Source organism: Trichomycterus rosablanca, chromosome 6 (assembly GCF_030014385.1).
Source record: "Trichomycterus rosablanca isolate fTriRos1 chromosome 6, fTriRos1.hap1, whole genome shotgun sequence".
NCBI lineage: Eukaryota > Metazoa > Chordata > Actinopteri > Siluriformes > Trichomycteridae > Trichomycterus > Trichomycterus rosablanca.
In genome coordinates this window covers 523,879-551,228 of record NC_085993.1, presented here as the reverse complement: position 1 = coordinate 551,228, position 27,350 = coordinate 523,879, and the positions used below count along the sequence as shown (strand labels likewise).

The 27,350-nt window shown below is 42.8% G+C and overlaps 2 protein-coding genes across 2 annotated transcripts; one reads left to right on the top strand and one right to left on the bottom strand.

Moving 5' to 3' along the window:
* Positions 1-1,376: 1,376 nt before the first annotated feature.
* Positions 1,377-5,664, top strand: LOC134316172 (claudin-18-like). The gene is made up of 5 exons (XM_062996490.1): positions 1,377-1,596; positions 4,338-4,502; positions 4,592-4,724; positions 5,331-5,438; positions 5,523-5,664. Exons 1-5 carry the CDS (start codon positions 1,377-1,379, stop codon positions 5,662-5,664), a joined length of 768 nt encoding a protein of 255 aa, XP_062852560.1.
* A 4,411-nt stretch (positions 5,665-10,075) lies between these two features.
* dzip1l (DAZ interacting zinc finger protein 1-like) lies at positions 10,076-25,969 on the bottom strand. Its single transcript, XM_062997202.1, has 16 exons — positions 25,836-25,969; positions 23,535-24,038; positions 23,372-23,456; positions 21,452-21,576; positions 21,208-21,369; positions 19,257-19,367; positions 18,844-18,906; positions 18,624-18,770; positions 17,597-17,639; positions 17,039-17,107; positions 16,845-16,957; positions 12,704-12,887; positions 12,426-12,582; positions 12,097-12,287; positions 10,694-10,833; positions 10,076-10,293 (listed from the first exon to the last, which is right to left on the bottom strand). The coding sequence occupies exons 2-16, from the start codon at positions 24,021-24,023 to the stop codon at positions 10,147-10,149; spliced, it is 2,226 nt and encodes a 741-aa protein (XP_062853272.1). The 5' UTR covers positions 24,024-24,038; positions 25,836-25,969; the 3' UTR covers positions 10,076-10,146.
* Positions 25,970-27,350: the final 1,381 nt, after the last annotated feature.

Here is a 27,350-nt window from a genome sequence, read left to right as displayed (position 1 = left end):
GTAAAGAGGGGAAATCACAGGATACATTTTTAATAGGAAAAACATTAAGAAAATAAATAAATCAAATAAAAAAAGATTTTAAAGAGGAATAAATAAAATATGTTAAAAAGTAAATAAAAAAAAAAGAAATAAGAAAGAAAGAAAAAATAAACAAAATAAATTCACTAAATAAAAACAAAAGGAGGATAAAGGAAAACTAAATAAAAATGGGAAATTATTAAGAAAAATTTATAAAAATGTATAAAAAAAACCAACAAATATTTATTATGAAGGCAACGACCAAATAAAATAAAATAAAAAACAAGAGGACAAAAAGATAAAGAAAAATAAGTAAAAGAAAAATGTTAAAAAGAAATTGAGAAAAATAGTTAAAGAAAACAAAGTAAAAGGGAATTTAAATAAAAAAATTAAAAAATTAAAAATAATCAGAAAATAAAAACAAAAAAACTGAAAAATTACAGGATGAATTAAAAAATTAAGAAAATAAATAAAATAAAGATTTTACAAAGGAACAGATATAAGTTAAATAATAAGTAAAGGAAAATGTAAAAAAACAACATAAATTAAATAAAGAAGGAGGTTAAAAAACAAATAAAAACAGAAAAATGAATAAATATTATAAAAAAATTCTAGCATAAAATAAATAGAATAAAGGTAAAAAAAATAGCAAAGGTAAAAAAGGGAGGAAATTACAGAATGAATAAAAACAATAAGAAAATAAATAAATCTTGTAAATTTTGAAGGGGAATAATTAAAAGATATTTTTAAAAAAGGTAAATATGAGTAAAGGATAAAATGTTAAAAAAAGAAATAAGAAAGTGAGAAAAATAGTTAAAGAAAGAAAAAATTAAACGGGAATTTACAGGTAAAATAAAGTAAAAAAAAAAAGAAAACAAGGGGAATAAAATAAAATAAAAAAAATAGGAAATTAATAAGAAAATGAATAAATATTATAAGAAAATATAGAATAAAAATTAAATAAAAAACAGCATTTGGAATTAATTTCTTGTAATTTTTGATGATTTTATTGGTTTATTATCCTGAATATTATAAATAATTAAGAATTTTTAATTAATCGTGTTTGATGTAAATAATAATATTTTTTTTTCTCATGAAGCTTCATAAGGAACAAAGAGGAGAAGCAGAGAAACTTCCACCCCGTCCGGCTCACTTCACTCCTCTTATCTGAGTTTCGATAGCGTTCCCATTGTTGGGCGTCCCGTCGTGCACCCACACAGACCCGCCCCGCCCCGTACCTGCCGCAGGTGGAAAAACACACGGCGTGACGCAGCAGTGGGTCAGAAGTCCCAGAGAGCCGAGCGGCGACAGAGCGGCGACAGAGCGACGACACTCCGGACGAGCTGAGAGGATCGAACATGGCGGTCACCATGTGTCAGGCGATGGGGTTCGTGCTGGGGCTTTTGGGGGTGGGCGGGGTCATCGCGGCCACGTCGATGGACATGTGGAGCACGGAGGATCTGTACGATAACCCCGTCACCTCCGTCTACAGCTACGCTGGCCTGTGGCGCTCCTGCGTCCGGCAGAGCTCCGGGTTCACCGAGTGCAGGCCGTACTTCACCATTCTGGGACTGCCAGGTACCGTCTCACCCCAAACACACACCCTCACAAAGATCTGAGGAACTGGGACCATGACCGGGGAGGGGGAAAAGCTCAGAACAGTCAGAATTATATTATAATATAAAAAATTATTAATTCAAATAGAATTTAAGAAGCTTCAGCTTCATCAAAACATCTGCAACGTAGAAAATAGTTTAAATTTATTAAATAATGTAAAAAAATTAATTTGATAAAAACATTAAAAAGATTAAAAAATAAACAAAATTTTTACTTACTCTAGACGTGCATCAGGATCGATTAAAAGTCGTAAAAGTTCCAGAGCCTAAATCATTTTTAAATAAATATTTTGGGGGTTTTTTGCATCTAAATTTTTGTTTTTTTATTTAAATCTGCTATAAAAAATAAAAATAAAATAAATTATTATTATTATTTGTGTAGAATAAAAAAAAAATCTAAAGTGAAAGTGAGATAAAAAAATAAGAGGAATTAAAAAAAAATTTCTTTTTTTTCTTGATTAAAGGAGGGAACATTTCAGACTAAACACACTCACACAGACGTACACACACTTACAACCGTACACACACACACTCATACGTACACACACACTCATACGTACACACACACAAACATGTACACACTCACACAGACGTACACACACACTCGCACACAGACGTATGCATACAGACACAAACACGTACACACACATTCACACTTGCATATACACACATACACTAACACACGTACACTAGACAAGTACACACACTCACATACACACACACACACACACACACACAATGTACACACACACACCTTTGATTGTTGAGTTTGAGTTTGGGAAACCCCGTAGCTGAAACCAGGAACATGAGCGTGTTAAACAAACAGAGGTTGGTGGTTTGTGGTAGGTGGTTGTTGGTTCGTACCCAGTGATAAGAGGTCGCTGTTCCTCCTCCGGCGGGCAGTGGGCGGCGGGTGAGACGGGCGTGGGTGCTGTAGCAGTGATGGCGGTGACGATGCTGCAGGTTTCGGGGTTCATGCTCTCGTTATTGGGGGTGTTTTTGGTGGCGGCGGCGACGGCGCTGGACATGTGGAGCGTGGAGGACCGGGGTTACACTGTAGTGAGCAGTATTTTTGTTTATTATGGCCTGTGGTACTCGTGTGTGGGTACAGCGTACGGGACCACGCAGTGCCGCCCCTATTTCACTATTCTGGGTTTACCGGGTGAGTTCTACATTTGAGAGATGATAGAAACACGTCTGAAATAATCCAAGAACGAATCAGGAAAATTTTATTCTAACAATAATAAAACACAGATTTATAAATTCTAGTTTTATAAACAAAATCTTTTATTTTTATTATGATTTTTATTAAATTATAATTTATTGTTGCAATTTTTCTGTAATTGATATTTTTGTTAGTTTTCTTTACATGATAAATATACATCTTACTTTATTTATTTTTTGCTCGACTCGTAGAAGCTCCGGTGAATAAACGCTTCTGTTAGGAAAAATTTCACAGTTTTAAAACACTTGCTAAAAACATTTAAAATATTAAAAAATAATAACAATAATTTCTACTAAACGCTCAATAACATTCAGGATCATTCAAAAGACGTAAAAGATCCAGGGTGTAAATCATTTTAAATAAGTAGTTGGTTTTTTTTTTAATAATAAAAAATCTGCTATAAAAATTGTTTTAAAAATATAATTTATTGTTGCATTTTTTCTGTAATTGCTATTTTTTTTTCTTTTTCTTTATATAATAAATATACGTCTTTACTTATTTATTTAGTTTTGTGCTCAACTCGTATGAATTTAATTCTAATTTCTGTAGAATTAAAAACAAAAGTGTGTAAAAGTGAGATAAAAAATAAGAGGAATAATAGAAGGAGAAAAAAATGCTAAAATAGCAGGAAAATAAAATTCTAACAATAATAAAACAGATTTATTTATTTATTTATTTCTAGTTTTATAAAAATATTTTACTTTTAAGTTATTTTTATTATGATTTTTCTTGCATTTTTTCTGTAATTGATATTTTTTTTGTTAGTTTTCATTACATGATAAATACACGTCTTTATTTATTTATTTATTTATTTATTTATTTATTTATTTTTTTTGCTTGACTCGTAGAAGCTCCAGTGAATAAATGTTTGTCACAGTTTTAAAACTGTTACAATATATAATTTTTTTAAACTAAATTTCTACTTAGTGTGAGTAGAGCGTAAATCGTTTTAAATAAATATTTTGGGTTATTTTTAATATTAAAAATAAAATAAATTTCAGTAAAATAAAAACACAAGTGTGTAAAAGTGAGATAAAAAATAGGAATATTAGAAGAGGAAAAAAAAATGCTGAAATAAAAAATTTTGTATGAAGCAGGAAAATAAAATTCTAACAATAATATAACACAGATTTATAAATTCTATTTTTATATAAAAAATTATTACACATTATTTTTTATGATTTTTAATGAAATTATAATTAATTTTTTTCTGTAATTAATATTACTTCCTTCTAGTAGTTTTCTTTATATGATAAATATACGTCTTTATTTATTTATTTATTTGCTGTTCGTTTCTGTTAGGAAAAATGTCATATCAGTTTTAAAATACTTGCTTTAAAACATTGAAAATAATTTTATAAGAATTGAATGAAACTTTTTTGTGATTATAATTGTGATTATAATGTTTGAGTAGAATTATTAATTTAATTGAATCGTATTTATTGATTTGTTGTTGTTTTGTGTGGCGCCCCCCTCAGGTCTGTTCCAGGGCGTGCGGGCGCTGATGATCGTGGCCATCGTTCTGGGCGTGATCGGCGTGCTGGTGGCGATCTTCGCTCTGAAGTGCCTGCGGATGGGGAACATGGAGCAGCGGGTGAAGGCCACCATGACCCTGACCGCTGGAGCCATGTTCATCATCGGGGGTGAGGAGCGTTTACTCGCTCTCGTCAATATTTCACTCACACGGACGTTTAATCATCTGATGAATTATTAATTATTCCTCTCCGCTCAGGAATCTGCGCCATCGCCGGCGTTTCAATGTTCGCCAATCTGATCGTGACCAACTTCGCCCTCACCACCTACACGGCGGGGAACGGGTTGGGGCTCGGCAGCACCGGCTTCGTCGGGTCGCCCCTCACGCCCAGGTACAAACACGACCCTCATTTAACCGGAGCGGAGCGGTTTAACCAATCAGAGCTTACCTTAGATATATATAAACGTTCATGTCGTATCACTGCATCAACAATATAGAACTACAGAAAATTCTATCAACCGAATCATATACTGGTCGCTCAGCGGTGCTAACGGCCAGCTGGGCGTCTACACAATGGTTTGGCTCCCAGTTCAGGGCGTTCGTGTCTTGTGATCAGTGTTTTTTCAAGTGGAACTGGACCCACCACAGCCCTGACCAAGATAAAACACTTAATGAAAATAAATAAAAAGAAATGAATGTTACATTGGCGCCACCATCAGGCAGAGTGACACCTGCTTTACGCTAGCCCGCTGGCGCTGGGATCCAGGGTTTGAATCCCAGTGGTGCTATTGACCGGTCGGGCGGGTCCCACTGCAGCCCTGACCAGGATGACACCCGAAGGTTAGGCTGGTACATGCCAACCTTCCTGAGCCACTCCCATTGGCACACTGACCGGCGAGTAGCACCACAGAGACTCAAACCCGGGTCTTTGAGGTAGTGAGCGCAGTTCTAATCACACTGAGATGTGACCGGTTCTTTTCCTGGCCGTACCCCTCAGGTACACGTTCGGCGCGGCGCTGTTCGTGGGCTGGATAGGGGGCGCTGTTCTGTTCGTGGCTGGAATCATGCTGTGCCTGGCCTGTCGCGGGATGATGCCTGATGACCGGTAGGTTCGAGTCTCTGTACGTTACTGAAAGGTTCTCTGAGCGTTGATGAGACGTAACGAATCGTTTCTCTGTTTGATCTTCAGGTACGAGGGACAGGCGGCGTACAAGGCGGCGACCCACAGCAACATCTACAGGTCCGAGGGTCACCCCAAAACCTACGACGAGGCCTACAAGCCCCAGAGTATGGAGGGCAGGCGCTCCAACCAGAGATTCGACTACGTTTAGGGGTCGCTGAGGGGGAGGAGGACGTGATTCTTACAATCACTGACGTCCCACCTTCAACATAACGTTAAAAATAAAGCACATCTGTTACTTTACTCTGTATATAAGGAGAATCAGGCGTTACTGCGGGGTTTAATGTTTAGATTCATTAGTTTCTCATTATTTCAGGCTTTGGGAGATTTTAATAATCAGTCAAATGAAACTCGGGGCAGATTCTGGAGGTTTGAGATGTAGTTTGGAGCTTGGTGGTGTTTATGGATTTGAATATTTAGGTGATGGGATGTAGAGCAGTGTGCTGCGTTTATTCATGGACTTTATATAATAGAATTTGTGTTTATTTGTATTTCTACTGTTTATTAAAAAGTTTAAACATTTTACATCCTTCATCAGTTTAATATTGTTTTATTATTGTTCATATATTATAAAAATGTAATAACCTGATTCGTTCAGACTCGTATATAATAATAAATAAATAAATAAATAAAACAAACCCTGATTAAAGACATCCGGGTGATTTTTCATGCTCTGTGTTCATACACATCATAGTGCAGAAGGTAGATTAGTGCACACATTACAGCCCTAAAGAGACCAAATCCATTATACACAGTTTTTTTCCATTAAGGTTTTGAGTGACTCGGCGGGTAGGACTGTAATGTCACAGTGAGAAGGTCCTGGGTTCGATTCCCAGGTGGAGCAGTTTGTGTCTTTTCTGTGTGGAGTTTGGCTTGTTCTCCACAAAAAAACAAAAAAAAAAGTTTTATTTTCACATTTATCACCGATTCTCGATTCCGATTGCGATTTTTTTTGTTTGTTCTTGTATAATGCAATTTAAAAAAGACTCACATTTCTTTTATTTTTGCATTTTAATTTAAAAGACTGCAAAACCACCTTACATTAAGAAAAGTGCAAAACCACAAAAGGTTCTTTACAGGTTTCTTGAAAGGAACAGAAGCCTGTGCACCGTTTCCACCAATGAAGTGAGTCAGTATCTGTATCTACACTAGAGGACATCGAGTTCACGCTACACGATTGTTGCCCTGATTTTCGGCGGCTGGTCGGTGCTAGATTTGCCGGCTCGGGAGCAACTCGCCGTTCGCTCGGCGATCGAAACTCGGCTCTCGATCACTATGTGTGAACTACTCAACAACTCCATCCTAGTGCTCGGCGACCAGATCGAGATTTCTAGCATGTGAAATATCTGATCTGAGTTGCACGACGGGCAGTGAGTGCTGTGTCGAACAGCCAATGAGAACGTGAGATACGGTGTGAGGGGAAACACAGGGGAGGAGTGTAAACAGGTTGTACAGGGGTGTAATATAGTTTATATCAGAATACATCAGCACACACACACACGTTTTACAGTATTTCTGAGCTTATCATGCTCTAAAAAACACCCACGCTGCATTGCAAACAATATTTATTATCCTCCAACTCACTATAGAACGATCCATACTGTTCCTATTTTTCCTCTTTGATTTTACGCTGCACATCAGCACACAAACTTTGATCGCTCGCTACTTGCATCGCTCGTTGACGTGCATTTTTGGACGTGGTATCATTAAACCCCCTCGTCACTTCTCACGTGTGTTTCCGTGACAGAACGTAGTTTGGGAGAGCAGAGAAGCTCGCCAGCGATTCCAGTTGGTGATAGATGGTGTAGTGTGTGACCCCCCATCATCCATCAGTCGTGTAGTGTGAAATACACACCGACCTGAAAGACTCCCGATTACAAGAGATCCAGTCGTGTAGTGAGAACTTGGCATAAGCACTCAGCTCAGCTTTGATTTTGTCCTCTTGTGACTGGGGGGGTGGATGGAGGTGGCACGTACTGCTTCTAACAATATGGACTACAATTCCCATGCTCCCACGGACTCTCACTTGTCCCTGGTCAGCCAATCCTGATCGGTCCGCACGCTCACCGTCTCCGGAGTTTTGATCCAGTTCGGCTGTGTTTAAATCCATGAATCTTATTTAAACACTTCTGTGTGTGTCTCGTTGTGAAGTATTGCTGATCGTGTTTGCGTACTTTATTTCTGAATCTAGCCGTTACCGTGTATCACTGTTGTTGTCTTTCGTTTACTGTTTTTGCCTGCGCCTGGTTTTGGACTCTGTTTTTGCCATTTTGATATTAAACCTCTCCTGATTTATATTCCGCGAGCGTCTGGTCAGTTCCTGCCTCATGACGTTGGTATTTTAATTAAAATATAAAGTACGCAAACAATCGCGATTGTCACATTTCTAACATCGTGTGAAAACGTTCATTCGAATTAACCGAATTAATGGTGAAAATCGCCCAGCACTAACCTGATCAGATGAATCTTGTGTGAGCAGTAACGACCTGTCCTGTCATGATGGAACCAAAGTGTAAAACATCACGTTATAATCCTCGACTTTGAGGTCCAGCAGTGCAGACCGATAACAGAACTTCATGTCTGTAGATGATCCAGACACGTCTGATGTGATTGTGGATGAAGAATCATTTTCCGGACGGAGCTTAAATCAACGTTATTTTTATTGGTACCAAAACAACGTTCTAAATAAACGAAGCACTTTTATACAGGATACATCAGTTCAACTGTGTCCATTCTTTTATGAGGAGATATGTAAACAATCGACGTTAAATATTAGATCATTAGATCATTAGGCTTCACACATGTGCAGGTCAGTCATGCTGAGGGCACTGACCCCCCCCCCCCCCCCCCCTCCCCCTCCGCGTACCATGATAGATGATGGCTTTTGCACCTTTCACTGATAACAGTCTGGATGGTTCTTTTTGTTTTGGCTACAGAGAACAAGCTGAACTGTGTCCACTGTCTGTCGGTCCTTTTGAGATGCGCTCGGGCCCAGGGAACTCAGAGGTGTTTCATTTTGTGCAACAGAGTTTCAGGTTGTGTTTCTTGATGCAGCGGCGGCCTGTGTTAAGTGACGACGGTTTTCTGAAGTACTCTGGAACTCGTGTGGCTCCATTATAACCGCGGCATCAACGTGGGAACCTGGTGACCCGCCCTGCTCCCCGTCAGTCAGTCGGATCATCACTCAGAATGAAGGTGCCTCAGTAGGAGCATTTTAAGGGATCGGAGAATTTAGACACGCCCTCTTCTCGGGAGTGTAGGATGATGTACGATCACTAGGTTTTCACACAGACCCTGAGTGTAGAAACAGTTATGACGGAGGAATAAAAGCTTTTACAGAGACCCTGAAATGTACAGGAGTCGCCACTGTTGGGCCCCTGAACAAGGCCCCTGACCCTCAAGTCACTTTGGATAAAAGCATCATGTGAATGTAGACGTATATCAGTGGATTTAGGGTACAATAATGCATCAAAAACACAACAGCTCGACTAGGATTAAAGATCCTAAAATCTATAGATCCACTATAGATCTAAGCTCTATAGATCCACTATAAATCTAAGCACTATAGATCTAAGCACTATAGATCCACTATAGATCTAAGCACTATAGATCCACTATAGATCTAAGCACTATAGATCCACTATAGATCTAAGCACTATGGATCTAAGCACTATAGATCCACTATAGATCTAAGCACTATAGATCTAAGCACTATAGATCCACTATAGATCTAAGCACTATAGATCCACTATAGATCTAAGCACTATAGATCCACTATAGATCTAAGCACTATAGATCCACTATAGATCTAAGCACTATGGATCTAAGCACTATAGATCCACTATAGATCTAAGCACTATAGATCCACTATAGATCTAAGCACTATAGATCCACTGTAGATCTAAGCACTATAGATCCACTATACTGTAGATCTAAGCACTATAGATCTAAGCACTATAGATCCACTATAGATCTAAGCACTATAGATCCACTATAGATCTAAGCACTATAGATCCACTATAGATCTAAGCACTATAGATCCACTATAGATCTAAGCACTATAGATCCACTATAGATCTAAGCACTATAGATCCACTGTAGATCTAAGCACTATAGATCCACTATAGATCTAAGCACTATAGATCCACTATAGATCTAAGCACTATAGATCCACTGTAGATCTAAGCACTATAGATCTAAGCACTATAGATCCACTATAGATCTAAGCACTATAGATCCACTATAGATCTAAACACTATAGATCCACTATAGATCCACTATAGATCTAAGCACTATAGATCCACTGTAGATCTAAGCACTATAGATCTAAGCACTATAGATCCACTGTAGATCTAAGCACTATAGATCCACTATAGATCTAAGCACTATAGATCCACTATAGATCTAAGCACTATAGATCCACTGTAGATCTAAGCACTATAGATCTAAGCACTATAGATCCACTATAGATCCACTATAGATCCACTATAGATCTAAGCACTATAGATCCCTGTATGACCCGTATGAGAGCTTTGTGCAGTAAAACCAATAAAATAAAGACGTGTGATTTAATCAGCTGTATTTAAGGCTTGATATCAGAAGTAACTGGACGCCCGTTAGTGTTGGAAGCCTCTTACCAGGCTCCGGGTCGGCTGGCGACCGAGCTCCATACGCTGGTGCCGGAGGTGGCGCAGACGTCCGTGCTGCCACGCCCGACTGGGGGCAGAGGGATGAGCTCCTCTATAGATGACAGATCCAGATCGCTCTCGTCCTCCGACACCTACGAGGAGAGAAACAAGACGTGATGAGAACTTCAGGTGGTTTTAATGGTATAACGGACATGACCTGCTACCCCACTGCCACCCCACAAGTGACACATAGTGACTGAGACTGGGATACATCAGCTGGAAATGGTACACCAGTTTAATTCGAACAGCACCGTGGCCATGAGCTTACGTGCAATTCAATTTAGCGATTTAACATCGCGGGCACTAACCCACCGCTGCCGAGATCTGGGGATCCAGGGTTCAGATCTCAGCGGTGCTATCGGCCGGTCATGTTATTTCCTTAAGGAACTGTGATTTCCTCCCTTCACCTGAAACATGCAGAGGGTGGATTGGCTGCTCTATGCTAATTAGTAAATGAATAAACAAAGTTCTGGATGTGTGGTGTTCTCGTACCGCGTGCTGCTTCATGATGGAGGGGCGTGGTGGAGAAGGTTGAGAGCTTGGAGGTAGGACCCGTACTCCTCCTGCAGGTCTGGTGATGGTGCTGCTCCGCTGCTTCTCCAAACTCCTGCTCAGGGTTTCAACTACTGTACCTACACCAGGAACACATCCAGGATTAATAACACGTGTGAATGTTTTAAACTTCTGTTGTTTTTAACATGCTGACACACAGTGATAACATTTAAAATCAGGGATCAAACCCAGGCTGCTGGGGCTGTGTGACACTAAATAAAAGTATTTGTGCCAAGTGTTATTAAAATAAATGTTTAAATCATTCTGCTGCATCTACCACTGAAATAAATGTCAGCATCCAGAACCTGGTGTGTGAGGATTCAGTCTTTATGGGATTAACACTGGTGCTGCCCCCTAGTGGTCCTGACTGGACCCGACTGACCCTGACTGGACTCGACAGGACAGAACTGGACCTGAATTGACTGGCTCTGACTGAAGCCGACTGGACTTGACTGGACCAGACTTGGACCTGACCCGAGTGGACTTGACTGGATGCAACTGGACCCGACTGGACAGAACTGGCCCTGACTGGACTGGGCCTGACTGGATAGAACTGGCCCTGACTGGACTTGACAGAACCTGAATGGACTTGACTGGACCTGACTGGACTTGACAGAACCTGACTGGACTTGACTGGACCTTACTGGCCCCAAGTGGACTTTACTGGACCCGACTGGCCCTGATTGGCCCTAACTGGACCTGACTGGACCCAACTGGCTCTGACTGAACCCAACTGGACCTGACTGGACTTGACTGGCCCTAACTGGACCTGACTGGACTGGGCCTGACTGGATAGAATTGGCCCTGACTGGACTGGACCTGACTGGATAGAACTGGCCCTGACTGAACTTGACAGAACCTGACTGGACTTGACTGGACCTGACTGGACAGAACTGGCCCTGACTGGACTTGACAGAACCTGACTGGACTTGACTGGACCTTACTGGCCCCAAGTGGACTTTACTGGACCTGACTGAACCCAACTCGCTCTGACTGAACTTGACTGGACCCAACTGGACTTAACTGAACCCAACTGGACTTGACTGGATCCGACTGGTCTTGACAGGACCCGACTGAATCTGACTGGCCCTATCTGGACTGGACCTGACAAGACCCGACTGAACCCAACTGAATCTGACTGGACCGGACCGTCCCCGACTGGACCTGAGTGGCGCTGACTGGCCCCGAATGAACCCAACTGGACCATAGAAAAAGCCTCACTACTCTCCAGTCACCACACACTACAACCCCACCCTCAGGATCCATTTATGAAGAACACAGGAGACGAGAGGACGAGGACGGGCAGGAATCAGGCCTGTACGTGGCCCCCCGCGGCTCCTCACCTTGTTTACTCGGGGCCCGATGTGCCGTGTGGGAGTCTGAGGCGTCCGAATCGTCGCTGTCTGACCAGTCGAGGTCGCTCTCTGCTTTCTGTTGTTTGGTTGTAGACGTACGTTGGACGGGTTTGGTGACGTGAGCGCTGTCCTCATCCGACTCTTCCTCATCCTCATCCTCATCGCTGAAGGGTGGAGTGCTGGGGGGGGGGGGGGGGGGGGGCACATGTAACACCACATCTCACCTCATATTCACCACAAAACCCATCATGACCCCCAGGTTCTTGGTAAACATCACCTCAGACTCATACCCCAGTGATGAAGGTGTGTGGGGTTACCTGGTCCTCTTCTGTTGTACCCGTGCTCCTGGACTCTGTGGAGGAGCTGTGGAGCGTGGAGCAGCTGTGGGGGGCTGCAGGGGGGTTTGGGGTTTCAGGGTGATGGGTCTGTGTTTAGGGTTCTGCAGCGCAGGTGGAGTCTGGAGTTTCTTTCTCACTAAAGCAAAGCACGTCAAATAAAGAGCAGAAATGTAATACCGAGCTACACGTGTGTGTGTGTGTGTGTGTGTGTGTGTGTGTGTGTGTGTGTGTGTGTGTGTGTGTGTGTGTGTTCTTACCCTCAGCAGAGGTGTGTATGTTGCTAGGTGCGCTCTGCAGCTCTCTCACTCGCTGGTTGAGCTGGATCTCCAGGTTCCTCCTCAGATTGTGGAGATCTGAGCGACTCCTGAAGTTCCTCACTCGCTCAGTGGAGATGAGAGAGTTCAGAGAGCTCAGGGTCTGAGAGGAGATTCCCTTAGTACCCTAAACATCACACACACACACACACACATCATACAACACATCATACAACAACAACAACGTCAATATACAACCGAATCACCAACACACATCATCATAAACATCACACACACACATCACACTACTGTACAATACACATCATCATCACACAGCGACACAACAAATTCATCAGTACTCAGTGAAGAGCAAGTACATGAGTGTGTGAGTGAATAAGTGAGTGTGTGAGTGAATAAGTGAGTGAGTGTGTGAGTGAATAAGTGAGTGAGTGAGTGAGTGAATGAGTGAGTGAGAGTGAGTGAATGTGTGAGTGAATGAGTGAGTGAGTGAATGTGTGAATGTGTGAGTGAATGAGTGAGTGAGTGAATAAGTGAGTGAATGAGTGAGTGAGTGAATGTGTGAGTGAATGAGTGAGTGAGTGAATAAGTGAGTGAATGAGTGAGTGAGTGAATGTGTGAGTGAATGAGTGAGTGAGTGAATAAGTGAGTGAATGAGTGAGTGAGTGAATGTGTGAGTGAATGAGTGAGTGAGTGAATGTGTGAGTGAATGAGTGAGTGAGTGAATAAGTGAGTGAATGAGTGAGTGAGTGAGTGAATGTGTGAGTGAATGAGTGAGTGAGTGAATGTGTGAGTGAATGAGTGAGTGAGTGAATGAATGTGTGAGTGAATGAGTGAGTGAGTGAATAAGTGAGTGAGTGAGTGAGTGAGTGAATGAGTGAGTGAGTGAGTGAATGTGTGAGTGAATGAGTGAATGTGTGAGTGAATGAGTGAGTGAGTGAATAAGTGAGTGAATGAGTGAGTGAATGTGTGAGTGAATGAGTGAGTGAGTGAATGTGTGAATGTGTGAGTGAATGAGTGAGTGAGTGAATAAGTGAGTGAATGTGTGAGTGAATGAGTGAGTGAGTGAATGTGTGAATGTGTGAGTGAATGAGTGAGTGAGTGAATAAGTGAGTGAATGAGTGAGTGAGTGAGTGAATGTGTGAGTGAATGAGTGAGTGAGTGAATGTGTGAGTGAATGAGTGAGTGAGTGAATAAGTGAGTGAATGAGTGAGTGAGTGAATGTGTGAGTGAATGTGTGAATGTGTGAGTGAATGAGTGAGTGAGTGAATAAGTGAGTGAATGAATGAATGAGTGAATGAATGAATGAGTGAATGAGTGAGTGAATGAGTGAATGAGTGAATGAATGAGTGAGTGAGTGAATGAATGAGTGAGTGAACATGTAAGTGAATGAGTGAATGAGTGAATGAATGAGTGAATGAAGGAGTGAATGAATGAATGAATGAGTGAATGAAGGAGTGAATGAATGAATGAATGAGTGAATGAAGGAGTGAATGAATGAATGAGTGAGTGAACATGTAAGTGAATGAGTGAATGAGTGAATGAATGAGTGAGTGAGTGAGTGAATGAATGAGTGAATGAGTGAATGAGTGAGTGAATGAATAAGTGAATAAGTGAGTGAGTGAATGAATGTGTGAGTGAACATGTAAGTGAATGAGTGAATGAATGAGTGAATGAGTGAATGAATGAGTGAATGAATGAGTGAATGAATGAGTGAGTGAGTGAGTGAATGAATGAGTGAATGAATGAGTGAATGAATGAATGAGTGAATGAATGAGTGAGTGAGTGAGTGAGTGAGTGAATGAATGAATGAGTGAGTGAGAATGAATGAGTGAGTGAGTGAGTGAGTGAGTGAATGAGTGAGTGAGAATGAATGAGTGAGTGAGTGAGTGAATGAGTGAGTGAGAATGAATGAGTGAGTGAGTGAATAAGTGAGTGAGTGAATGAGTGAGTGAGTGAGTGAGTGAGTGAATGAATGAATGAGTGAGTGAATGAATGAGTGAGTGAATGAATGAGTGAGTGAGTGAATGAGTGAGTGAGTGAGTGAGTGAGTGAATGAATGAATGAGTGAGAGAGTGAGTGAGTGAGTGAATGAATGAGTGAGTGAGTGAATGAGTGAGTGAGTGAGTGAGTGAGTGAATGAATGAGTGAGAGAATGAATGAATGAATGAGTGAGTGAGTGAGTGAGTGAACATGTAAGTGAATGAGTGAGTGAGTGAATGTGTGAGTGAATGAGTGAGTGAGTGAATAAGTGAGTGAATGAGTGAGTGAGTGAATGTGTGAGTGAATGTGTGAATGTGTGAGTGAATGAGTGAGTGAGTGAATAAGTGAGTGAATGAGTGAGTGAGTGAATGTGTGAGTGAATGAGTGAGTGAGTGAATGTGTGAGTGAATGAGTGAGTGAGTGAATAAGTGAGTGAATGAGTGAGTGAGTGAATGTGTGAGTGAATGAGTGAGTGAGTGAATGTGTGAGTGAATGAGTGAGTGAGTGAATAAGTGAGTGAATGAGTGAGTGAGTGAGTGAATGTGTGAGTGAATGAGTGAGTGAGTGAATGTGTGAGTGAATGAGTGAGTGAGTGAATGAATGTGTGAGTGAATGAGTGAGTGAGTGAATAAGTGAGTGAGTGAGTGAGTGAATGAGTGAGTGAGTGAGTGAATGTGTGAGTGAATGAGTGAGTGAGTGAATGTGTGAGTGAATGAGTGAGTGAGTGAATAAGTGAGTGAATGAGTGAGTGAGTGAGTGAATAAGTGAGTGAGTGAATGAATGTGTGAGTGAGTGAGTGAATGAATAAGTGAGTGAGTGAGTGAGTGAATGAATAAGTGAGTGAGTGAGTGAGTGAATGAGTGAGTGAGTGAATGTGTGAGTGAATGAGTGAGTGAGTGAATGTGTGAGTGAATGAGTGAGTGAGTGAATGTGTGAGTGAATGAGTGAGTGAATGAGTGAGTGAGTGAGTGAATAAGTGAGTGAGTGAATGAATGTGTGAGTGAGTGAGTGAATGAATAAGTGAGTGAGTGAGTGAGTGAATGAATAAGTGAGTGAGTGAGTGAGTGAATGAGTGAGTGAGTGAATAAGTGAGTGAATGTGTGTAAGTGAGTGAATGAATAAGTGAGTGAGTGAATGAATGTGTGAGTGAGTGAGTGAACATGTAAGTGAATGAGTGAATGAATGAATGAGTGAATGAATGAATGAGTGAATGAGTGAGTGAATGAGTGAATGAGTGAATGAATGAGTGAGTGAACATGTAAGTGAATGAGTGAATGAATGAATGAGTGAATGAATGAGTGAATGAAGGAGTGAATGAATGAATGAATGAGTGAATGAAGGAGTGAATGAATGAATGAATGAGTGAATGAAGGAGTGAATGAATGAATGAGTGAGTGAACATGTAAGTGAATGAGTGAATGAGTGAATGAATGAGTGAGTGAGTGAGTGAATGAATGAGTGAATGAGTGAATGAGTGAGTGAATGAATAAGTGAATAAGTGAGTGAGTGAATGAATGTGTGAGTGAACATGTAAGTGAATGAGTGAATGAATGAGTGAATGAGTGAATGAATGAGTGAATGAATGAGTGAATGAATGAGTGAGTGAGTGAATGAATGAGTGAATGAATGAGTGAATGAATGAATGAGTGAATGAATGAGTGAGTGAGTGAGTGAGTGAATGAATGAATGAGTGAGTGAGAATGAATGAGTGAGTGAGTGAGTGAGTGAGTGAGTGAATGAGTGAGTGAGAATGAATGAGTGAGTGAGTGAGTGAGTGAGTGAATGAGTGAGTGAGAATGAATGAGTGAGTGAGTGAATAAGTGAGTGAGTGAATGAATGAGTGAGTGAGTGAGTGAGTGAATGAATGAATGAGTGAGTGAATGAATGAGTGAGTGAATGAATGAGTGAGTGAGTGAATGAGTGAGTGAGTGAGAGAGTGAGTGAGTGAATGAATGAATGAGTGAGAGAGTGAGTGAGTGAGTGAATGAATGAGTGAGTGAGTGAATGAGTGAGTGAGTGAGTGAGTGAGTGAATGAATGAGTGAGAGAATGAATGAATGAATGAGTGAGTGAGTGAGTGAGTGAACATGTAAGTGAATGAGTGTGTGAGTGAATGAATGAATGAATGAATGAGTGAGCTCTACCTTCCTCAGGCCGACCTCCTCCAGCTTCTCCTGCAGTTTCTCCTGTAGGAGCAGTTTAAGGTTCTTCAGGTTCTCCTTCCCTCTCAGTAGTTTCCTCCTCTGCTCCTCCAGACCTGTAGGAGGCGACACATCACATCATACAAACCAGCACTGAGTGCATGATGAATTATACAGAGTGATGTAGTTTATCATACGCTTCCTCTCCTCCTCCTCCTCCTCCTCCGGTACTGGTGAGTCCTGAACAGGAACCTGGGTGGGAGGCTCTGCAGAACAGGAACCATCATGTGAATCACATTCATCCTGCACCACCCACACCTCTCAGAGGGGTTCGAATCTCAGCTCTGCTACTGGCCGGCTACACGGACACCGATTGGCTCGTTCGGGGGAGGGCGATGCTGTAACTGCGCCCTCTGCCGGCTGATCGGGGGATCAAGGATACGTGCGCGATACATGAGCGCACCTGCACCTGCACCTGTGGGAGGGGGCGTGTGCCAGTGCAGCAGCAGAGGGGAATACCATCGGGGAATTGGATACGACTAAACTGGGGGATTTAGGGCACATTCACGCCAGAACACACAGTTCAGGGGTTCAGATCCCACCGAGAACAATAATGATCATTTAATTACGAGATTTTAAGGCACAAGCACAAAATAAACGTGTACACGGGCGCCCCCTTGTGGAGGCTTTATGTTACGCCTTGTCAACCACAGTGGGACCAGATTGCCACTATTTTTATGAATGAAGTTACTCACGGTTCTGGTTACCTGACGGTGATCTGGCACCGAGCTTCTTAATCTGAAATAAAAGCATTAATTTCATTTAGATTATTTATTTATACATCAAACAAATACCACGGTGTAATAAGCACGATTGTTTACACCGATCAGCCATAACATTAAAACCACCTCCTCGTTTCTACACTCACTGTCCATTTTATCAGCTCCACTTACCATATAGAAGCACTTTGTAGTTCTACAATTACTGACTGTAGTCCATCTGTTTCTCTACATGCTTTGTTACCCCCTTTCACCCTGTTCTTCAATGGTCCCCCAAGGACCGCCATGAGTGGATGGTGGATGATTCTCAGCACTGCAGTGACACTGACACGGTGCTGGTGTGTTAGTGTGTGTTGCGCTGGTATGAGTGGATCAGACACAGCAGCGCTGCTGGAGTGCTGGAAATCAAATGACCAGTGGCAGAGTTGTAATGTAATTGTTAAAGTGCTGGACTAGTAATCGAAAGGTCGCTGGTTCAAGCCCCACCACTGCCAGGTTGCCACTGTTGGGCCCTTGAGCACAGCCCTCAGTTAACCCTTAATTACTGACTGTTTACTGTCTAAGCAATTGATGGTTAAGGGCCTTGCTCAAGGGCCCAACAGTGTCAGCCTGGCAGTGGTGGGGCTTGAACCAGCGACCTTTGGCTTACTAGTTCAGTACCTTAACCACTAGGCCACAACTGTCCAGTACGCTTTGGATAAAAAGTGTCTTTGTACTGTGGGAGGAAACCCACACAGACACGGGGAGAACATGCCAAACTCCACACAGAAAGGACCCGGATCGGTCCAGCTGGGAATGGAACCCGGGACCTTCTCGCTGTGAGGCGACAGTGGGAGGGAGGGAGGGATTCCTCATGACAATTCTGCAGTTACGCCCTCTGCTGGCTGACGGATGGCGCTGCACAGAGGCGGGGGACGATGGAGAGCGGTGCGTGACTCTCCGTGCGCGATACGGGTCTCCGTATGAACCCACCCAGCGCAGGTGAGATGTGAACGATGGTTACCTGCTGGTTCTGTGAGTGTATGAGCGAGTTCTTCTCTCTGAGCTGATGGGACAGGGACTGAACCTGCTGCTGCAGGGAGAACACACTGGACACGGAGCTCTCCTCCACCGACAGAGCCTTCTGCAGACGCACGTTCTCGCTCTGGAGCTGGAACAAGACACCATGCTCACGGTCCTGGTCCGACTGCTCCCCAAAATAAACATGTGGACGCTGCTCTTACCTCCTCTCTCTCCTGCTCAAACCTGTTCTGGATCTCCTTCAGCTTCTTCCTCCACTTACTCTCCTGAAACACACACACACACACACACACACACACACACACACACACACACACACACACACACACCAGCGGCTCAGCGACGGATTATTAAGCATCAGATCCAGGTTATAGGTGGTGCGTTTGTTTGTGGCCCATCATTGAGGGACCCACTGAGACCACCAGTACACGTACACTATATGGACAAAAGTATTGGGACACCCCACCTAATTATTAAAATCATGTGATTCAGCCAAATCAATCATATAAAGGACATTATGCTTTCAACTTTGCAGCAACAGTTTAGGGAAGGCCCTTTCCTGTTCCAGCATGACTATCTGGGGTAAATAAAGACACGGTGTGCAAAGAAGTCGAACCTTCTGAGCGATCTGCTCCTTCAGCTCTCTGTTCCTGCGCTCCTTCTCCTGCTCGTCCTCACCTCTCAGATCAGAGACCTTCAGCTCTCTGTTCTCCAGCTCCTGCAGCTTCTACACACACACACACACACACACACACACACACACACACACACACACACACACACAGCACGTCACTTCTACTGTACACACCATCCACAACAGTGTGTGAGCATGAGCATTTCTTAATCGAAGTTCAGATCGGCTCTCACTCAATTTCAGTCAGATCTGCGATTTCCGGAGTCAGGAGGCGGAGCCAAAGTTAGCGACGCAAAGTGGCGCCACGCATACCCGGCTCCCAAAGACTGGTGGAAACGCGGGTCGGTTCTCTAAAAAACACCAAGGTTCTAAGAAACCTGAACCGAACCGGTTCAAGAACCAGAACTCTTTTGTAGCGCTTTTCCACCAAAAGAACTTTGGTTCTGGTTCTTGAACCGGTTCTGTTCAGGTTTCCTCAAACCTTGGTGTTTTGTAGAAAACCGACCTGCGTTTCAACAAAAGTCAACATGTGTTAGTATTAGTTAAATGTGACAATTATATATATATGATCTAACATCATTTTGATCGTGTCATTTTCCGCTAATAATAATAATAATAATAATAATAATAATAATAATAATAATTAATAATAATAATAATAAGAATTAATAATAATAATAATAATAATTAATAATAATAATAATAAGAATTAATAATAATTAATAATAATAATAATAATAATAATAATAATAATAATTAATAATAATAATAATAATAATAATAATAATAATTAATAATAATAATAATAATAATAATAATAATTAATAATAATAATAATAATAATTAATAATAATTAATAATAATAATAATAATAATAATAATAATAATAATTAATAATAATAATAATAATAATTAATAATAATAATAATAATAATTAATAATAATTAATAATAATAATAATAATAATATTAATAATAATAATAATAATATAATAACCCACAACACACACAATGTGTAAATGTTCCAGCAGCTTCCGGTGTAGTGATGAAGCGTCGCTCCCTACTCCCTACACAGTCTGAAGTTCACTTCATCTAAACATTCTCGTTACCTTTGGATCAGAATCTCACTTAAAATGGTGGAGTACCCTACGTAGTGCACTTCACAGGAACGACCGGGGTGAATGGAACGCTCCTACAGAATCGGTGCTGATGGTTGAAAGACGCTTTCTGAACCAATCAGAGCTTCTGATTGTAATTGTTAGTAAGAAATGCTGTTATTTGCATTTATTCGGTTTGCGTCACACAGATGACGTGGTAATGAAACGCTCGATCGGCTTTCTAACCACTTCCTGTTTTACTTCACCACCGGGAAAAGTTTGGAGGTTTTTAATTATAAGCACATTTACAAAATAACGGATTCTGTTCCTAATGGGACGCACGCTTATAAATGTAATAGCATCTGGAAGAACAGAAGCTAAGGTAAGCAGCGGTTATGATGGTTTTTGCCGTGTTTGGGATTTTGGCCGCTGTGCCGTGATTTATCGAGCGCTTTTGTTCTGTAATGAAAACAAAACGTATCAGTTGAAGCTTTTAACTGGAACCTTCTTGTTACAGAAATTACATTCATTTACACAATGAGGAGGAAAGTAAAGGCGCTGAATTTAAATTCTATATAATGTTATAATGTCTCGTGAAAGCGTCCAAACCTTGACACTTTGAGGTGACGTCACGGTTTGCGCTGAATAACCCAGTATTCTGTGGTGCCCGATTAGACACTGGTTCGCTATCTGGAACCTCTTTTTTTCCAGTGGAAACACACGGAACCGGTTCAAAATCAAGTTCGGGAACCGGAACAGAGCCGGATCCGCATCAGTGGAAAAGCACTATGAGAGTTTGTCTCCACCTAGTGTTTAAAACCTATAAACCCCACTCACCCCCTCCAGGACGGAGCTCTTATTGGCCACGTCGTTGAGCTCCAGAATGAAGAGCTGTTTCAGCTCCTGGACGTCCTGCTGGAATCTCCTCCTCTCCTCCTCCTTCCAGCGCTGCACCTCCTCCCGCTCGGCGGCCTCTCGTCTCCGCTGCTCCTCCAGGTCCTGGCGGTGGAGAACGATAGAACGATGAGTCTACACGTCCGTTAAGGACCTTCCCTGAAGCGTTTAGATGTTCGGGACCTACCTGCTGCCGGCGATGTGTCTCTGCGTCTCTTTCCGCTTCGAGTTGGGTCTGAGTGAGCCTGAGTTTCTGCTTCAGCTCCTCGATTCCGTCCTCCATGAGCTCCACCTGCTTCCTCTTCTGCTTCTCTGGTGCATGAACACGGGGGTGTGAGTTAGGTGTCCGTATATTTATGGAGCATTAGAGAGAACAGGGGTCTCTGTGCAGCGCCGCCGATCAGCCAGCAGAGGGCGTACCTGCAGCAGTTATGAGGAACCACCGGAACCTTGGTGCTTTTTAGAGGAACCACCAGAACCTTAGTGCTTTTTAGAGAACCACCAGAACCTTGGTGCTTTTTAGAGAAACCACCAGAACCTTGGTGCTTTTTAGAGAACCACCAGAACTTTGGTGCTTTTTAGAGAAACCACCAGAACCTTGGTGCTTTTTAGAGAAACCACCGGAACCTTGGTGCTTTTTAGAGAACCACCAGAACCTTGGTGCTTTTTAGAGGAACCACCAGAACCTTGGTGCTTTTTAGAGGAACCACCGGAACCTTGGTGCTTTTTAGAGGAACCATCAGAACCTTGGTGCTTTTTAGAGAACCACCAGAACCTTGGTGCTTTTTAGAGAAACCACCAGAACCTTGGTGCTTTTTAGAGGAACCACCGGAACCTTGGTGCTTTTTAGAGGAACCACCGGAACCTTGATGCTTTTTAGAGGAACCACCGGAACCTTGGTGCTTTTTAGAGGAACCACCGGAACCTTGGTGCTTTTTAGAGGAACCATCAGAACCTTGGTGCTTTTTAGAGAACCACCAGAACCTTGGTGCTTTTTAGAGAAACCACCAGAACCTTGGTGCTTTTTAGAGAACCACCAGAACTTTGGTGCTTTTTAGAGAAACCACCGGAACCTTGGTGCTTTTTAGAGAAACCACCGGAACCTTGGTGCTTTTTAGAGAACCACCAGAACCTTGGTGCTTTTTAGAGAAACCGTCAGAACCTTGGTGCTTTTCAGAGGAACCATCAGAACCTTGGTGCTTTTTAGAGAAACCGCCAGAACCTTGGTGCTTTTTAGAGAAACCGTCAGAACCTTGGTGCTTTTTAGAGAAACCACCGGAACCTTGGTGCTTTTTAGAGAACCACCAGAACTTTGGTGCTTTTTACAGAAACCTTCAGAACCTTGGTGCTTTTTAGAGGAACCACCGGAACCTTGGTGCTTTTTAGAGAAACCACCGGAACCTTGGTGCTTTTTAGAGAACCACCAGAACTTTGGTGCTTTTTAGAGAAACCACCAGAACCTTGGTGCTTTTTAGAGAAACCACCGGAACCTTGGTGCTTTTTAGAGAAACCACCGGAACCTTGGTGCTTTTTAGAGAAACCACCGGAACCTTGGTGCTTTTTAGAGAAACCACCGGAACCTTGGTGCTTTTTAGAGAACCACCAGAACCTTGGTGCTTTTTAGAGGAACCACCGGAACCTTGGTGCTTTTTAGAGAACCACCAGAACCTTGGTGCTTTTTAGAGGAACCACCAGAACCTTGGTGCTTTTTAGAGAACCACCAGAACTTTGGTGCTTTTTAGAGGAACCACCAGAACCTTGGTGCTTTTTAGAGGAACCACCAGAACTTTGGTGCTGCTGGCTGATCGACGGCGCTGCACTGAGACGGGGGGTACGGGGGGTACAGAGGGGGGATACAGGGGTACAGAGGGGGGTATGGGGGTACAGAGGGGGGATACAGGGGTACAGAGGGGGGGTACAGGGGTACAGAGGGGGGGTACCGGGGTACAGAGGGGGGATACAGGGTACAGAGGGGGGTACGGGGGTACAGAGGGGGGTACGGGGGGTACAGAGGGGGGTATGGGGGTACAGAGGGGGGGTACGGGGGTACAGAGGGGGGTACGGGGGGTACAGAGGGGGGTACGGGGGTACAGAGGGGGAATCGTACCTGCGTCGGTGATTTCGGGGTGTCTGCGCTGAACGTGAGCTTGTAAGTAGGAGTAATTGACGAAGCACTTCTCACAGAACTGACACTGAATGACAGAATTGAGATAAATCAGGTTTGGGAACAGCACTGCTGGGATTTCTGCTCATTCGTAAATCCTCCTCACCTTGTGGTAGTTCCCGGCGCTGGTCTGCAGGAGCTGCTGCTGAGTAGCGATGAGCTTCTTCCTGCGCCGGCTCTCCGCTCGGACCTCGTCCAGCTGTTTCTGGAGCCGCGCCCGCTCCTCCTCCCGGCGCTGGAGCAGAGAGAGCGCCCCCTGCAGACGATCCTCCAGCCGGAGCGCCCGAGAGCTCAGGTGGTCCTGGCAGTGCAGCAGGTACTCGGTGCCGAGCTGGGACGTGCGCAGGACCTTCAGCAGGGTGGCGTCGATGGGGCGGCGGCACTGCGGGCACCTCTCGCCCTCCACGTCGCAGAAGGTCACGGCGCCGATGAACTCCTGCAGCAGCTGGATGTCCAGCTCGCGCACCACGCGGTCCAGGTCCAGGGCCGCCACGCGCCGCCAGTCCAGGGGCTCGGTGCGGGCGCGGAAACGGAACGGCTGGGCGGGAGGAGAGGCGCTCCATGACGGGGAGGGGGGGGGGGACACGTCCAGCATGATGCCGTCAAGCGCCTTACAGATCAAAGGATAAAGATCACATTTAAACATCTCCGTTTCCATAACAACCTGTATTTCATCCTGGTCAGGGTTGCAGTGGGTCACTAGAGTAAGTACAAGAACACTGAGCACTAAGGATTTACATTTTGTTCATTTCTTTAACCACTAACCGCCCGCTAACTAGTCATTATCATTTCCTTTCATTTATATTAACCCTGTTAGCCTGGTCAGGGTCACAATGGGTCAGGTTCCAGCAGAAAACACTGGGCACAAGGGAGGAATATCCTAAAGAGGATGCCAATCCATAGCTTGGATACGGGCATGACGAGGCACCCTGCCCGAAATGTTTTCCGCACTCCGACCCTGACCAGGATAACGTGGTGGGTAAAACATAAAAACGAAAATGCAACCACTAGATCCTGGTCAGGGTCACGATGGGTCCGGCTTCCCCAGAAACACTGGTGGTGCATCAATAACTGCACACTAACTAGACATTATCATTTCCTTTCATTTATATTCACCCTGTTATCCTGGTCAGGGTCACGATGGGTCCGGTTCCAGCAGAAAACACTGGGCGCAAGGCGTGAACGACCTGGAGAGGATGCCAGTCCATTACCAGGATCCGGGCTGTTATCAGGAGGGGGCGTCCTGTCCGAAATGTGTTTTCGGCACTGGGATCCTGACCAGGATGACGTGGTGACAAAAATGCAACCGCGTTATCCTGGTCAGGGTCACGGCATCAGGAGCAATGCAGTAACACACCTTGGACAGGACGCTTATCCATCACAGAGCGTCAGACCGCTCCACCTGGGATTCGAACCCAGGACCTTCTCACTGTGAGGCGACAGTGCTACCCACCGAGCCACCGTGCCACAACATATAGACAGTAATAACACAAACACCTACACTAAAGGTGCTCAGGTGTAAAGTGTTTGATTACGCTGGACCACGACTGCGGTGATCCGGGTTCGAATCTCAGCAAAGCTATCAGCCTGCCAGGCATCTACACAGACCCACGCAGATGTTAGATCTAGTCTGAGGGAGGGATGGACTGGCGTCCTATACCAGTGTACACCGATCAGCCATAACATTCAAACCACCTCCTTGATCCACTCGTACCAGCACAACACACACTAACACACCAGCACCATGTCAGTGTCACTGCAGTGCTGAGAATCATCCACCACCTAAATAATACCTGCTCTGTGGTGGTCCTGTGGGGGTCCTGACCATTGAAGAACAGCATGAAAGGGGGTAACAAAGCATGTAGAGAAACAGATGGACTACAGTCAGTAATTGTAGAACAACAAAGTGCTTCTATATGGTAAGTGGAGCTGATAACATGGACAGTGAGTGTAGAAACAAGGAGGTGGTTATAATGTTATGACTGATCGATGTATGTGCCTTACACACAGTGTTTGTCTGTGGAACCGGACCCACCGCCACTCTGATCAGAATAAACTGTAGATAAAAATGAAATGAAAATGGAAAAACTTTACACTGCTGACATTATTAAATTATTATTAAATTATTATCATTATTATTATTATTATTATTATTATTAGTTTTGTGTGCTCATCGACAGGCTAACTATAACATTCTAGGCAGCACAACAACAAAACGTTTCAACATTACAGAATTCAAAATGTTTATGTATTATTATTATAATAATAATTATTAATAGTGGTATTAGTAGTACAATTAGTAGTAGTATATATAATTAATATTAAAAAATAAACAGAAACATGCTAACCAGGCTAACGGTGTAGCAGAAGTTCGTTTTCTGACTGAATAACTTTATGCTAATCTTACCTTTACTCTGGTTCACCGCTACACAGTTAGTAAAATCTATTTAACATATTAAAAGTTAATAAAACAGATTAAAAACTAAAGATAAAGAGCTGGATGTGATTGATCGGCTCTGTGAGGTAAAACACACACAAGCACAAACGGCTGCGGTTTCCCTGGAGACCGGGTGATTCAGAATCGTTCGATACAAGAGTCGATTCCCAAATAATGAGTCGATTCTGCGAATCGATTCCTACTTAGGTTCATGTTTGGGAGCTTAAAGAGTGAAAGATTAAGATTTAGCTTTTGGTTTCTGTTAACTGGGAACATTTACAAATTAAACAAAAGCTGAGAACGCAGCAGTATTAAAGGAAAACGATAATATATTACCAGGAATGCAGCGATTCATTTCAAAAGACGCCGCAAACACAACAGCATTGAGGAAAACATGCACAAAACCAGACGTGCAGCATTTTAAACTGCATGCAGTGCCTTAACCTAAACTAAATACATTTTTTTAAATGCAGCATTAATGGAAACGAAATACATATGCATTTTAAAACCGTTACTGTTGAGCCTCGCTCCCGGCCACTAGGAGGCGCTTTATAATTTTAGCTGTTTACATTTCAACAAAACAAAGCGAAAACGTGCTACACAGCTGATCAGCTAAATCAGGAATCTTACCTTCGGTTCTAATTTAATTAAAATTAAAATTACACACCAGATTCTCTCCACACTTCTCTGTTCTTTGTGTTCAGCGTCTGTTTCTTGCTCTGCGCATATTATATTGCAATGTCAAACAGCTACAATAATCAGGAGCGCCCTCTAGTGGTCAGGAGCTTTCCCGTGTTAGAGACCCTCAACCGTTTTTAATGTTTCTGGTTTAAGTTAATGCAGCATTTATTTAATTACTGTACTCCTGATAATGTATTTATGTTCCCCCTTAATGCTGTTGTGTTTTAAGCTTGTGTTTAATTTGTAAATGTTGTTGTGATGTGACTCAGGAGGCCGCTGTATGAACTCTTTCACACCACAAAAATCACCGATCTGCCAGTGTTTAAAACTGGGGAAAGTTTAAAAGCAGCACAACAAGCACAATAACAATGTTTAATGTTTAGGCAAACATCTTTGGACACTAGATGACCCAATGTCAAAGAGATGCTTATGTTTTGCAATATAAATGAAAGAAGAAAGGACAGAGCCGCCGAGGTTTCAGGAAGGTTAAAGGTTGACGTGCACCTATAGTGTCGTTACTACTTAGGCCATCATCGTTGTTCAAGAAATGACCAGCAAGACCATCATAAAATAAAAGCCACTGGTTTGGCTTTTTACGGTAATGTTTGAAGTTTCGTACAGAAGTCTTACTCTATGAGAAGTGAGATTATTTTAGACACAATCTCTTCTTAAAGTAATAAAAAGTCACAGTTGGAGATGTGACGAAGCCTTTTCAGGTTTTTTAAGGTATAAGTGTATTAACCCTGAATTAGGCCTATTAATCATCTCATTCATCTCATCTTACTCCAAGAGCCTGTCCCAAGC